The sequence below is a fragment of the Trichosurus vulpecula genome, chromosome 3 (genome assembly GCF_011100635.1).
Source record: "Trichosurus vulpecula isolate mTriVul1 chromosome 3, mTriVul1.pri, whole genome shotgun sequence".
Lineage (NCBI taxonomy): Eukaryota > Metazoa > Chordata > Mammalia > Diprotodontia > Phalangeridae > Trichosurus > Trichosurus vulpecula.
Window position 1 is genome coordinate 113,548,782 of NC_050575.1, and position 15,188 is coordinate 113,563,969.

The window sequence follows — 15,188 nt, forward strand, 5'->3', positions numbered from 1 at the left end:
GTTTTGTCGGTTGATTTTACTCAACTGCTTTTCTTTATTATAAGAGAAGTTTCAATGAGGGGAAATTATAATAGCTGACCTTTGTATAGTGCTTTAAGGTTTGCAAAGCAATTTACAACACCATTTTATAAAAAAGGAAACTGAGGCTGAGAGTAGTGGCTAGGTAGTGCAGTCAATAGAGTGCCAGTCCTGGAATCAGGAAAACCCAAGTTCAAATATGACCTCAGACACTTTCTAGCTGTGTGATCCTGGGCAAGTCATCCCTGTTTGCTTCAATCCCTCATCTATAAAATGAGCTGGAGAAGGAAATGGTAAACCTCTCTGGTATCTCTGCTGAGAGAACCCCTGTAGCAACAGTCAACTAGCAGCTGCTATAGGGGTGTAAGACCCACCGACAACCAGCACACGGAAAGCTGCTGACACAGGTTCTTTGATCTCCTTTTCTAAGGAAAGCAACTTTAAGGGGTTAACAGTCTCAGTTTAATCAAACATATATCATTCACAGTTCAGGGGGAAAAGATCAGCCCCCTGAACTTCAAGGCAAATACAAACAAATTACAGACATCAACAGACAGACCTTGTATGATTCAAATCACAATTCATAGTCACCAGAGAAGAACCAACATCGGAGTTGCAAAGCTGGGGGGCAGTTGCAGCTTACCCAGAGTCTCAACATTCCTTCCATGAGTGTGCCCCAAAAATCAAATGCCAAGCTCCCCTCAATTATATCCTGTTCAGAGCCCTGACGGCTCTGATCTCACCCTGGCTGGGCGTGGGAAAGTTCCCCATCCCTAGTATCACATCATATAAAAAATTCAATGACTCTCTGATTGTCTTAATGTTGAGAAACCTGCCAAGGCAAAATCCCATTTTATCTGCCCCATTCAAAGGCCAGAATCCTTAAAGGCACTGGAAGCAAAAAGTCCTGCCTTCATTACTACTCCAACCCCACAGGGGATCACAAACAGTCAGAAATGACTGGAGTGGCTCAACGAAAGTATATATGCATCTATCTATCCATATATCTACATCTATATCCACCAGCAACACTTTGATGGATCTCGTAGATTTGTGTATCTGCTCTGTTGCTACAGATGTAGTACAATGTGTACACTTCCTTAGGTATGATTCTTTTTTCAAAATCATGGAAGGAGTCAATATGCTAGATTAAGAGACCCAAGGAGTTCTGTTAGTATTTTGTGTATGCCAGTGAAATACTTGGACCTGTTAGTTTGCCCTTGCCCTCACTATGATTGGCCACATCCCTGGTCATGCATGTGCAAAGTCACACTTTATAAATGGAAGAATGTTGCTGCTAAGAAGGTGGTCTTTTGCAGCTGTGGCATCTTGGCATCACTGAGAGTACTGCAGTTTTCTCAGTGTAGAGCTGTGTGATCTCTTCCTACTCAAATCTGGACCAGTTCTTCATTCACCTCACATCAAAGAGAAATAGTTGAAAAATTAAATTATAAACAAGCCATACAGTGCCAATGTTAAAATAGGAATTTAAATAAAATCCCAGCATTTAGTAAAGTGCATGGCCCAGTAGTAGGCGCTGAATTTTATTGAAATAAAAAGCAAAAAGATTGTAGTGTTAGTGAAATGAATTGTGAACTCTAAGGTCCCTTCCAGGCCACCAATCATGAATGAATGGAATTAATGAATGAGTAGTTAGCCCAATGCGGAGAGGTATTTGGCCACTACCCCACATGGCCCGCAAGGGGAGCTCTGTCTCTCTCTTTTCCACAGTGGGGGGCGGCCTCGGAGTGCGCGCTCCCATCTACGTCTCGGGTACGCGCGCGCTGCCAAGGCACCGGAAGTGACTGAGCTCGCAAGTTCCCCCGGCCTCTTTCAAGGGAAACTGAGGCCGGGTCCGCCTGGAATCAAACTCCGGGAGAGAAAGCCAGGCAGGTAGGCAGCCGACAGGGAGGTGCGCAGGCCACCTGCTCTCAGCTCGCTGCCGGGAGATCGGCCGACAAGAGCCCTTCGGCTGTGGGGACAACGCAGGCGGGGGAGGGGATGTCGGCCCCCCTTTACTCGTGGGGCTCGCAGGTGAGCGCGCCGCCGGGGGGAGGGGGGTGCGTGACGGGCACCGCGCCCAATCGGAGGGCGGCATGGAGGCCTTCGTGTCCCGCCCCCTGCCCTGACCACCTCTCTGATTGGCCGTCGGGGGGCGGAGTCGCCGGGAGATGGGGGGGCGGGACGCCCCCTCCTCTACCTCCCTCCAGCCTTCGCTGGGGTCCGGGGGGCTCCGGGAGGGAAGGAAGGCGGTTGCCCGGCAACGTGGGTGGCTCGGGCTGGGCCCAGCCGCACCTCCCCGGCGGGCGGCGCTGTGGAGCCGAGGGCTGGGGAAGGAGCCCTGGGAACCCGGCCGGGATCCCCGCGAAAGAAAAGCTGGGGAGAAGCGGGGTCCGCGCGGGTCGGGGCCAGGCGCCCCCGGGCAGCGCAAGCCCCTCGGCCCGGGCCCCGGCTCCTTTGTCCTGAAGCGCCGGCAGCCATGATGCCCGGACGCCGTCAGGGGCTAGCGGAGCTGGCCCCGAGCCCCTCCGCTCTGTCTCGAGGACGTTTGCGGGGTGCAGGGAGAAGGAAAGCGCGCTGGCCCCCTGCCCGCCGGCGTTTCCCCTGTGTCAGGGAAGGGAGAAAGGGCTAAGGCGCCGGCGCTGAGAACCCACCCTCGGAAAGCCGGCTCCCGTCGAGGAGCCTCCCCCGGGGCTGGTCCCATTGGATTAAATTAAAACCACACACGCTCACAAAACAACCCCCTCACAAAACAGCAAACTAAACCCCCACCCCAGCTACGCACACCTCTGGCGGGCGGGCCTGGGCCGGAGAGCCTTTTCGCCCGCCCCGCCGGTAGGCCGGAGCACGGAGGGGCGGGAATGATCGGCGAGGGGGCCGGGCTCTCTCCCGGGGGCCGGCGGCGCGGCTCGGCGCTGCCCTCAATGCGGGCGATGGAGGGGGAGTGAGAGCAGCGGCTCCTGGGGTCCGAAGCTGCAGCCCGGGGGGAGGGGGCCGGCGCCGACAGCGTCCCTGACCCGGGCTCAGACGGCTGATTTGAATTCGAGGTTATTCTTGGGGTGGGGGGATGGTGTGGGTGGAAGGGGCATTTCTGGGAGGAGGTGATAATCAGCAGAAAGCCCAGTCGGAGGATCAGTTCCTAGGTGTGGATTTTCAGTGTTACTCAGTCCCTCTCTGCCGAAAGATAGATGGAAAATTTCTGAGCTCTGTAAAAAAAACCCCAGAACCTGGGGTGGGTGAATAAGAGACGGTGGGGCGGATGGGGCCTTTGCGTTTTTCCCCCTTGAAGTTCTCTCTCAATCTCTCTCTCTGCTCAGAACCAGCATTTTTGCCCTGAATCTCAGAAGAGAGTTGCCAAGCAGATCCCAGACCCAGAGAGCAGGTGCTTTGGACAATGAACTGGATCGGTCCATTCCTGATGTAAAAATGTCTCACAGTAACCGGGAGCTGGTGGTTGACTTTCTTTCTTACAAGCTGTCACAGAAGGGATACAGTTGGAGTCAGTTCGAAGATGAGACTAGGACTGAGGCCCCAGAAGGGACAGAGATTCCTAGTACTGTGAATGGCAGCCCCTCTTGGCACCCTGCCGACAGCCGTGCGGTGAGCGGGGCCACGGGACACAGCAGCAGCCTGGATGCCCATGAGACGATCCCGGTGGCTGCTGTGAAGCAAGCTTTGAGAGAGGCAGGAGATGAATTTGAACTCCGGTACCGGCGGGCCTTCAGTGACCTGACATCCCAGCTCCACATCACTCCTGGGACGGCTTATCAGAGCTTTGAGCAGGTAGTGAATGAACTCTTTCGGGATGGGGTGAACTGGGGCCGAATTGTGGCATTCTTCTCCTTCGGAGGGGCATTGTGTGTGGAAAGCGTGGATAAGGAGATGGAAGTCTTGGTAGGACGCATCACCTCCTGGATGGCCACTTACTTGGATGACCACCTAGACCCTTGGATCCAAGAAAATGGCGGTTGGGTAAGGACCAGGGACCCCTTTCTACCTCTCTCTTCTCCCTAGTCTCTGGCTAGAACATCCCCAAATTTTCCTGACTTGTACAGTACAAGTCAAACCGTTGTGTTGGGTGATCATTGTGGGCATTGAAGACCGCATACCAATGAATGGTCAAACACCATTTGTATTTTTACTGTCTTTGTCCTAAGAAGTAGTTGTCTTGAAACGAGGCCCCATCCCTTAATGGAAAGGCTGACTAAGCTTTGACACTCTGGAGAGCCTCTGTGAGCTCCTGCTCATCCTGAGGTACACTGTCTCACAATTGAAGTTAATCAGTTCATTCCTTTTGTCCCAAGAGCTGGGAAGTCAGGGAAGTTACTCTGGTGAGCTTTCGTCCTCTGAAAACTCAAGGTTGTGTTTACTTCGTAAGTAAACCCCATAATTGACCTGTATTTTTCATAGACTGATTATAAGATTTAGAGCTGTAAGATCTTTCCAATATAATCTAGTTTTCAACTCCATCATCTCACAGATGAGAAAATTGAAGTCAGATCTCTTGACCAAAGTCACAGTCCTAATTCAAGACAGACCCGGGATACAGATCCAAGACTTTGGCCCCTAGTACAAATACTACTGGAGGCCCTAGTCCCCCAGTTCTTTGGACTGCACTTTGTAGTTCCCCACCAAAGCAGAAGAAGGGCCTTTAGACATGAGACTAGAGCAGAGAGTGGGCCTGGCCAGGTAGGAGACTTAGCTATCCAAAGATGGGTGTAGATTTTTAGGATAAAGCGGGCTGTGCTCTTTAGGATTCTGGTTGTGCCTAGCACTGCTCTGTAATTTTTCATTATGTGCAACTTTTCACATGATCTGTCAGTTTGCTGGTCTCTTGCTGTGTCATGCTGTATAAATTGAGCACTGCTTAAGGTCAGTAAATAGCAGCTGAACTCCCATACTCTTTTCCCCCAATTCATCCCCCAGTTTTCTTTCAGGAAGGGTCCTGGTGCTTCTGTCCAGAGCACTCTTTGCTACTGAGGCTAGGACCAAGGCCAAAGAACCCAGAAGCAACACTATTCTTCCTGGGAAAGGCAACTCTCAGTCACCACCTGTTATCCCTGTACTGCCTAAGAGGAGTGAAATCCAAACTTCGAATAGGATCCTATGTTTTTGAGCTAGAAGAGACCTTAGAAAGCATATAATAAAATCCTCTAGTTTTTTAGATGTAGAAGGAGGCCCAGACAGGTTAGGTGACTTAAACTTCACACGTTTTACTAAGTCATAAAGTTGTGGAGGGGAGGTGTGTGGGACTGATGAGGGCACAGTCTCTGTGGAGGAAGAACAGGACTTCCAGGACCAAGAGGGTTTTTTGTGGCAATCAGGGTTAAGTGACTTGCCCAGGGTCACATAGCAAGTAAGTGCCTGAGACAGGATTTGAATGTAGATCCACCAAACTGCAGGGCCAGTGCTCTATCTATCCACTCGGCCTATCCCAGGCTGTTTTCCTTTCTTCCTGACTTCTCAGGCGTCCCAGCAAATTTTCAAGAATAAGAGATTAACTGAAGGAGCTGAGGTGAAAGGGAGTGACTGTACCATGGACTCTGGAATGTGAAAAATGTGATTGTTCCTAGGCTGTGCCCAGGGTGTGGCAGTCTCAGAACTATAGCTTGAGTCTTCTGAAGTTGCTAAAGGGATCACTCATCTCTATTCAGCCTGTCCAAGACCTCCCCTGGCCAGTACATAGAAATCCATTGTTTTCTCCATAATCTTGTTTCCACCCCCAACTTAAAGGGAGAGGATTGAACTGGGGCCTAGCTGACTCTTCCACCCTGGCTGGCTGACCCAGCCCTGGAAATCTACTCTGTAAATGAACTCCTTTGGGGATAATGATTAAATGGTTCCTGTTGGTTGTGCAGCTTGCCCTCCTGCTTAGCTTGTCTGGGGGCAAATATTTGTTCAGCTGATGACAGGAGGGGCAGGATCCACTGCCTCAGATATATTTTCTGTGGCAACTTTTGATGAGGAATGTGCACCATTTCCTTCTGACCTTTGTCTTATTGTGACATTGCCCCATGAGTTGTGCCATTTGTAGCCCATCAGCAGCCAAGGAAGGATCACCTGGATCCCTGCCAGTGTAGAGCTCTGTCTTGGCTTCCCAGGGTACATATGTTACCAATAGGATCTATATGAGGAGAAGGAAGGAAGAAAGCAATTATTAAGTGCCAACTGTGTACCAGGCACTGTGCTAAGCAGTCAATCAATATGGAGTTATTAAGCATCTGTGTGCCAAGCGCTCTGCTAAGTGGCAGGCACTATTTCCTTTTAATATAATCTCAGATCTAGGGCCTAAGGCTGGATGATGCCCCTCTGCAGAAAAGGCAAGCTTTGTATTGTTTCTTCCCTTTTTCTCTTCCCCTGAAATTGGAAATCCTATTTATTATAATTATTTAGTAAGTTGTATTGAATTCTTTGTACAGTACCTCAAATCTTATTTCCATAAGAAGGGGGTGGGTGAGCTGCAGTAAGATATTTTAGCATCATTTCTGACCTTTTGTGGTAAGAGGTGAACAGAAGATGGGTTGATTGTTCAGGGCACTCACAACTTTCAGGCCTTGACAAAGGTTACTCAGCTATTTACCTGCCAAAGAATCATTCGCTCCTAGGTTATCACAGGTCAATCAAGATGACACAAGCCTATTTTTCCTACCAATCTTCAAGGCTGAAGTTGGCTGTAGGTTTGTCTGAGCTCTGGAGAGCTATTCTTTAGGGTATCATTCTAATCTGATGCACAGAACCATAAGCTAAAAGGGTCATTCAGAAGTCTATCATAATTTTTTTCATAGATGAGGAAACTGAGGCCTGAAGAGGTAAATTGACTTTCCCCGGGCCATACAGGTAGTAAGTAGCAGAGGTAGTCTGGTCCTCTGACTCCAAAGCCAGTGTTCTTTTCATTCCCTAGGATGAAAACTAAAGTCTTACCAAGATTTGAACTAAGATTGCTTCACCGAGAGGCTAAAGTGCTAATCGATACACCCCAGGCCACAGCCTGCTAGGCCTTTAGACTTGGAAGGGACCTCACAGATCTTGTAAACCAGCCTTATTTTACAGAGAAAAACACTGATGTTCTGAGAAGGGAAGCACGTTGCCTAAGGTCACCACAGAGTAAGTGCCAGAATACAGGAAACAACCCTAGGTCTCTTAACTCCCAGTGCCCTTTTCATCACTTTGTCACGCCTTTCCTGAGTTGTAATGTACTGTACTGATCAGTCATCTGCTCTTGGATATCATCAGGATATTGAGCCTGGAGGGTAAACCAAGTGAAATGCCCCGGTAAAAGGTCTTCTGCCTTCTCCATGGACACACAGTCCTAGTTTTCTAGGAAGCTACAGAATTTACCAGGATTCAGAAACACTGGATTTAGAGTTACAACTAAGATCTTGGTTGAGATTTCTGCTCTGCTAGTTACAACCTCTAATAATGTCTTGAATAAGTAATTTTTAGGTGGGATATGAGCTGGGTGGAACTTTAGAGATCATTTAGGTCAATCCCCACATGAGGTGAAAAGACTGAAGTCCAAAAGAGGTTGTGACCTGCCCAACGCCTCACAGGTTGTAAATGGATGGCAAGCCTAAAATTTAAACCCAAATCGTCTGACTGAATCTGTTGTTCTTTCCATTATAGTGCTCTGCATCTCTGTGCCTCAGTTTCCTCTTACAAAATTCAGAGATTGAAGTAGATGAAAATCCTATAATGTTTACATTATGAGTCAGGAAGAGCCCAAAGCCATGAATCTCTAATTCAGGAAGGGTAGGGGTAGTATTTAGTTATCAGGGTTATGCTCTCATTTGAACTGATTTTTCTTTTTCTGAAATTTCTTGTAATCCCCGTGAATAACCGGCAACTCTGTCTGTGCAGGGGGCTGTGGGGATGGGGGTGGGGGTAGTTTATTTCTACTTAATTGTGACTGGGTCAGGAGGTGGAGGGCCAAGGATTGGGGCTGTGTGTTCCTCAGGTTTTATTCTTAGCCTTCCCACTGCCTCTCTGCTTGGTATCCTAAGTGAGATATTGAACCTCTTTGTGAGTAGGTTTCTCCTGCCTGTAAAATGGGATAATAATGCCCAGCACTGAGGGCAGAGAGAAGACTCCAATAAAGGGGTGTAGATTAAGGGGTAATGCATCTGCATTAATTATGGAGTAAGAGCCTTTCTTTGAGCAGAACTGGCTGCCCTGCTTCCCCACTCAGGAAGCAACTTGAGTCATTGCTATGTATGCGCAGGACCAGTGATTAGGGGAGCATCTGAGCCTTGAAGGGAGGCGAAACTTAAGCTCTTCTAAGTAAGTAGAGATTCTTGAGGACATACTCCAGCTTAACAGAGCTTTGTGAGGCCCAGCTGGGTGCAGCTGCTAGAGCTCTGGACTTGCAAGCAGAATACCTGGATTCTAGCTAGGCCCTCTAGTGAGATTCAGTTTGTGACCTTAAGCCTGGAAGTCTCTTCACTTCCTTGGGGCCAATTCCTTGACTGTAAAATGGAGGTAAAACTACTTAGTTATATTAAGTTGTCTCTCTTTGAGCTGCTGTGAAGAATTAAAAAGCTCTATGTAAATGTGAGTGATTAGTGTTCATTCAAAGTGATGTTTTAGAGGGAGAAATTAGAACCTTGCCCTTGGGTTTCTTAGCTTTGTGGTGTCTCAGTTTCTGTAGGCTTCCCTCCTTTAGTGCTATGATGCAAACATTTGCATTTCTTGGCAGCTGTTGGTAATTTTGTGGTTTTCTCAGGGAAACCCCATCGGAAACCCCAAACCTGGACGTTTTGAACGTCCCATTCAGATTCTGTGATGGAGGCGGAAGTGTTGTTGGTGTTTCCCCTTTGACTGCCAGACCTGCTGGGCATTCACTTTTGGGAGCCCTCTTTAAAACTCTTTTAGCATCACAGGGTTTCCTGAACTCCACAGAACCACCCCCTGCCGCCCCCCCCCCCCCCCCACAGCACCTAATTTACCAGGGGGGCTCTTCCTAAATGCCTTTGGAAAATCCTTGAAAAAGTGTTTTAGGGATTCTCCAAAGGGGTTGGTAAGAATCACTTGGTCTTGGGATTGGGCTGTGAGCCGGTTGGTTTAGATGACTCATCTGTCCTGCCACCTTCCTCCCTCTTTCCTCTTACTCAAGATCAGTACTGTTCTAAGAATTCTTGTAATTTGTGTACCCTCCCTTCAGTCACATTTATTGCCTTTTGTATCCCCTTAGAGGGAGTGTCTTCAAGCAACCGTAGTGTTTTAGGTAGATTTAGGGGTGATTTCCAAAGAACTATTGTTCTACAGAAGCACACTGTTAGCCTGCAGTGTTCTCCCCCATTGAAAACACCAGCACCACCAGCCAGTGAATTAGTTCTTACTATGTGCCAAGTGCTGTGCCAAGCCCCTAAAAATAGGCAAAAGACAGTTCCTGCCTTTAAGGAGTTCACAGTCTAATACCCACAAACATGATCCCAACAAGGCTCTCTTTGTAAGGAAACGCTCCACTTCTGACTTTAGTGTCTCCCCAGTCTAGGCTATCTTCCCCCTACTCCTAGCTTGCTAGAAGGCAAGCCCATCCTACAGCAGTCCCACCAGGTGGGTGGGCCTCATCTTTGTAAAGTAGTGGGTAAGTTCATTTTGAACTGTCAGATCTTGTTAGCTTCTGTTTTTACGTTACCAACATTTCCCAATATGCGCCCTGCCCCCCAAGGTCCACTCTTATAATAAATAATTTAAAAAATTTAACAAGAGAAAAAGAATTGGGGTAATTCGGTAAAACTTAAGTCACAAAAATCTGACACACAGTACTCAATCCTGCAAAGGAGGGAGGGGCAGGACTTCTCATATCTCTTCTTTGGTGCCTCGTTTGGTTATCATGATTCCACAGCACTTGTTTTGTTCTTTCAATTTACCGTTGTTGTCATTGCATATATTATTTTTCCTGAATTTGCTTACTTTCTTGTTGTTGTTAGGTTAATGTCTGAGTCATCATGACTCCATATGAGGTTTTCTTGGCAAAGATATTGGAGCGGTTTGCCATATCCTTCTGCAGCTCATTTTACAATTGAGGAAACTGAGGCACACAGGGTTAAGTGGCTTGCCCAGGGTCACACAGCTAGTTGTTTATCTGAGGTCTGATTTGAATTCACGAAATTGAGTTTTCCTGATCCCAAGCCCAGTGCTCTAGCCACTGCGCCACCTATCTGTTTACTTTGTATCAATTCATATAGTTCTTCCTCCGCTTCTCTGAATGCTTCATAGTCATCATTTTTTCTGTTCACTAATATTCCATTACCTCCACACACACTTTTTATCCATTACCTGGTTGATGGGCTTCTAATTTGTTTCCAGTACTTTGCTAACCACCAAAACTACTGCTATGAATATTTTGTTATAAATATGGACCTTTCTTTTTACCATCGACCTTATAGTATATGACTAGTACTGGTATTTCTGGATCAAAATATACGAACATTTTAGTTGCTTTCGTAGTATAATTCAAAATTGCTTTCCAGAATGGTTGGATCAATTCACATTCTATTAAAATTGGATGAATGTTCCTGTCTTTCTTTCTACCACACCTCCTGGAGCTGGACCTTCTTCCCACATTTCTATCAAACTGGTATGGCTTAACCAGTTGAACTTTGCCACATTTTGTTTCTAACCAGTACCAAATGAGAAGAATTGATCTCCAGGATAGTGCTGGAGGTAGGTAGCAACACATTCTTCATAACCTTTTTAGATTCCATGACTATCATCTATCCTGTGGTATTTGCCATTGCAGTGTTAGAATGACTAGAGGATAGTGGGAACTTCACAACTCTTGTTGATGGTGAGCATTGCCTCATTCAGAACATAACATGACTTTTAAAATCATAATTTATATTACTTATATTTTTGATGCATGTTTTCTATTAACTCATAACTATCCCCAAATTACAGTGCAAGGTAGAGTACAACTAATTTTTTCATTGTATGTTGAGACAACATAAGTGTGGAAGAGTTCCCTGAACCAGGAGTCTAAAGGTTCTAGTCCTTGGTATATCACTACCTAACTCCCAAAGCCTGAAGGAGTTGGCTCAGATCTCCAAGGTCCTTCCAGGCTTAAACTCTATGAGTGTGATTCAAGTTTCTGTTTCAGAGAGGGTAGCTTTCTTGACCGTGTCCCCAAATTCCGTGTCTAGCTTGCTCCTTTGGACTTAGAACCCCTGTCCATCTACTGCCAGTGCTGCCTGGTGAGATTATCAGGCCAGGATCAAGTCTTGGGCTTGTCTGTCATTGTAATAGAAAACTGGGCTCATTGCATAAGGCTGTTGATAGCTGGCTCCAAAATGGGAGGGTTTTTTCTGTAGCCTGTCAGGAAATGCCATTGCAATGACTTCCATAACCACTTTCCTGTCCCAGCTAAGTGGCAGAATTCCTTCTGACGAGAAAGTGGAAACTGAAAAGTAATGCCTTGAATGTCACTCTCTCTCCTGGGCACTTGGCATCTCTTCCTCTCCCATCCCCCCAGCCCTTTCCTTTTGGCCCAAGTATTTTCTGGCCCCCTCTGCTTTTCCCTCTGGTTTGTGCATGGTCTTTTGTGATTCTTTTCCCTTTATGTTCTCCTCCTGGCAGGAGCTGTCTTATATTCATCATTATATCCACCGCCACACCAAGCAGAAGGTCTTGTGAATAGTTATTGCTCAATATATGTTTGTTGAATGACTAATGAGCCAGTGAATGAACTCTCCTCTGTTCTTTCAGTTCTTTTGAGAAAAGTTCTAGCTGAAACCTTTGTGCCAGAGGTCCCTAGCCACATTTCCTGGGTGTGTGAGGCCATGTGGTGCAGTATTTCTGGGTTCTCTTTGGTTCTGTCACTCAGGAGATTCCAGTTTGTACTGTGCTGATCCAAGAGAGACACTTGTGCCATTTGTACCTTCCTAAATCATCAGTTAATCAACCATCCAAAGGCCCCCGATAGTGAATGGCCTAAGGGTTACATTTGGAAGGTGAAGATTTTGAGTTGGGAAACCTTGTACAGAGGGCAAAGAAGAGATACAACTCAGTCTTCGGAGCTTCTCCCAAACTCCCCAGGAGGGGATTAGAAAGGTGGGGAGGAATGAGTTCATCTGTTGGATACCATGTAGACCTGGCAGGCTGTTCAGAGATACAGAGATACAGAGATTCCTGAAGTCTGAACACATAGGCAAAAATGCATATTTTCAAGAAATGAAATTTTCAACCATATTTTATTTAATTGGAATATTAACAAATAACATCTTCATTATGACTTCCATCATTTGTGATGCAAAGGTTGATGCGCTTTGCAAGATTCATTTGAACTCGATGCAATAACTCCACGTTGCCATCAATTTTCCTATGTGTCCAGACTTTAGGGACACTCTGTAGAATGTCCCTTCCAAAGCACCTGATTTTCTTCTCTAATGATTGGCCGCTTCATTGGTGCCATTGAAACTTTGATTCAGGGAGTCCCCAGATATCTGTCTCCCCAATAAGTCCTTTGGTTCTGGAGTGTCTTTTAGAGGCCAGGACACCTCTCACCCTTTTCATCATTGAAAACTTGTTAACAAGCAGAGGATAGATTGGGCTGAGTTAAGGGATAGAAACGCCACCGGTATAATTTTACAGAGTGTCCATGGTGTTAAACGGTGTCCCTTTTCCTGTTTTTTTTTTTCAGTTTTGGTTAATAGCTCTGATGCTAACTGAATCTGCAAAGGCATTCATACCCTTAAAAACTTTTTCACTTCTCTGGGCTGTGGTGACTTTATCTTACATTACTCCGCCTCTTTCTAAGGCTGGATACTTCAGGGCATCCATAGAGGTTATAGGGTCATCAGATATCTGCACCTGCAAGAGACAATATAAAGACATCATTTCCGGCTGTATCAGGTACACTAGGTTAAATTCAAGTACAGAATACAGAGAGTCAGTAGACATTTATTAAACATACTATGTGCCAGTCATCGTGCTAGGGATAGATACAGAAAAGACAGTCCCCCTGCTTTCAAGGAGTTTTTGCCATCTGCTGGGGGAGACAATCTGCAGACAGCTATGTACAAACAACAGTATAGCAGATAAACTTGAGATAATCCATCAAGGGAAGATGCTGCAGTTGAGGGGGATTAAGAAAGGCTTCCTGTAAGAGGTAGGATTTTAGCTGGAACTTGAAGGAACTTAAGAGGTGGAGATGAGAAAGGAGAGGATTCTGGGTATGGGGGACAGCCAGTGAAAATGTCTGGAGTTGGGAGGTGAAGTGTCTTGTTCAAAGAACAAGGCTAGTGTCACTGGTTCATGGAGTACTTGGCAAAGGGTGTGTGTGTGTGTGTGTGTGTGTGTGTGTGTGTGTGTTCCATCATAGAGTGATAGGGAGCCACTGGAGTTTGTTGAGTGGGGAGGGGGTATGTGTGACATGACCATACCTGTCCTTTAAAAAAAGATCACTTGGATAGATTAGTAGAAGATAGTCCAGAGTGATTATAGATCATAGATTAATAGGCTGTTGCAACTGCCCAGGCATGAGGTGAAAAGGGCCTGTACTATAGTAGTGTCAGAGGCAAGAAAGGGACATACATAAGAGATGTCATAAAGGTAAAATTGATAGGCCTTAGCCTATTGGATATGGGGAGGTGGGTGAGAGTGATGAGTCTAGGATGACACCTAGATTTCAAGCCTGAGTGATTAGTAGGAGAGGATCCAGGGAAGAGCCCCATGGACACCCATAGTTAGTGGATGTGATCTGGATGAAGATGAAGGAAAGAAGACCAAGAAGGAGAAGTCAAATGGGTTGGAGAACCAGGAGAGAGGACTAAAACTCTTATCAGTTTTGGCTAGACAGGTTCAATCTATTTTACCATGTATATACTAAGCATTTCCATAACACTACTAGGTAGGTATAGGGAGCTGGTAGGTAGTGCATTGGAGAGAGTGCTGGGCCTAGTGTCAGGAAGACTCATCTTCCTGAGTTCAAATCTGGCCTCAGACACTTATTAGCTGTGTGACCCTGAGCAAGTCAGTTGACCTTGTTTGCCTCCATTTCCTCATCTGTAAAATGGAGTGGAGAAGGAAATGGCAAACCACTCCAGTATCCTTGCCCAGAAACCCCCAAATGGGGTCATAAAGAGTCAGGCATGACTGAAAAATGTCTGTAAAGGGTAGTTGTTATATGGACCCTAAAAGAAGTTTAAGATTCAGTCCCTGCACCAAAGAATTAATAATTTAATTAGAGAATGTATGTTGTTTATGTTGATGATTAAAAGGCAAATGTATAATACAGACTCCTAAGTACTTGAAGAAGTCAGAAAGTGCCTCATGAGGTCCATGTGCTAGGTTGACACTTCAACCAGAGGAAGCTTACTGGAAGAGAGCTGACTTGAGGCCCTGACTTGTAAATTTTTTTTCTTCAAAAAACTTGCATTAGGTGGAGCCTTATGCTTGAGGAGGTGTGATCTGAATTAGCCTTTAAAAGATGGATAGGAATTTAAAAGACAGAAAGAGAAAGAAAGGATATTACTAGTGTATAAAACAGTGAGTCATGGTACAAAGGCGAGAAGAAGGCAAAGATTTATGATAGATCAGGAGAAGAGATGGCATTCCAAGCATAGGGGAGGAATAAAGTGAGAACAGGTGGAAAGGATACATGTAGTGGGAGTGAAGAGGTCAGATCTAGGAAGAAACCAAATACCAAGCTGAGGAATTTGGCTTTAATCCTATAGGTGGGTTTAGCAGTGGTAAAAGGAGGTTAGCATAGAGGTGGGCAGATTTGGATGTGGGCCTGCCATACTCTTGCATTGGAGTTGGCTCATGGGGAGGAGAGACTCTTACAGCCTGAGGCTTAGAGTGAAAAGGTTCCTGCCTGCCTCTGGCATGCTGAGAGGGAAGCAAACAGAGGCACCTGCAGATCAGGTAGGTCGCTTAAGTTGTTATTTCTGGGCCCTTAATCACAGGTGCAGATTCAGAAGCTGGATTGTAGCCCTTTGGCAGACTTGGCCAAAGAAGAGTAAACATCACCTGGTTCCTGCCACCTGCGGTGATGGTAGTAATGGAGCCCTTGGCAATCCCTAAAGTGCCCCAACCTGCTTGTTCCCTTGGGTGACACAAAACTGGCGATTGGTGCCACCTCCTCCATGAATCTCTCCAGCTGAAAGTGATTTTCTCCTCTGGTTTTCCTGGGATATTTTGCATGTATCTCTCCTTTGTCCCATGATAATATA

General features: G+C 46.3%; 1 protein-coding gene across 4 annotated transcripts in view; it reads left to right on the plus strand.

The window, feature by feature from the left end:
* Positions 1–1,784: 1,784 nt before the first annotated feature.
* Positions 1,785–15,188, plus strand: part of BCL2L1 (BCL2 like 1) — a 40,950-nt gene continuing 27,546 nt past the window's right edge. The window contains exons 1-2 of one of the 4 annotated variants that reach the window (XM_036751356.1): positions 1,785–1,911; positions 3,336–3,990. In XM_036751356.1, the coding sequence (XP_036607251.1) occupies positions 3,445–3,990 (546 nt within the window). In that variant the 5' untranslated portion in view covers positions 1,785–1,911; positions 3,336–3,444. Of the gene's footprint in view, positions 2,053–2,868; positions 3,066–3,335; positions 3,991–15,188 lie in introns of those variants that run through there. The other 3 variants (XM_036751354.1, XM_036751355.1, XM_036751357.1) reach the window with 3 other exon arrangements.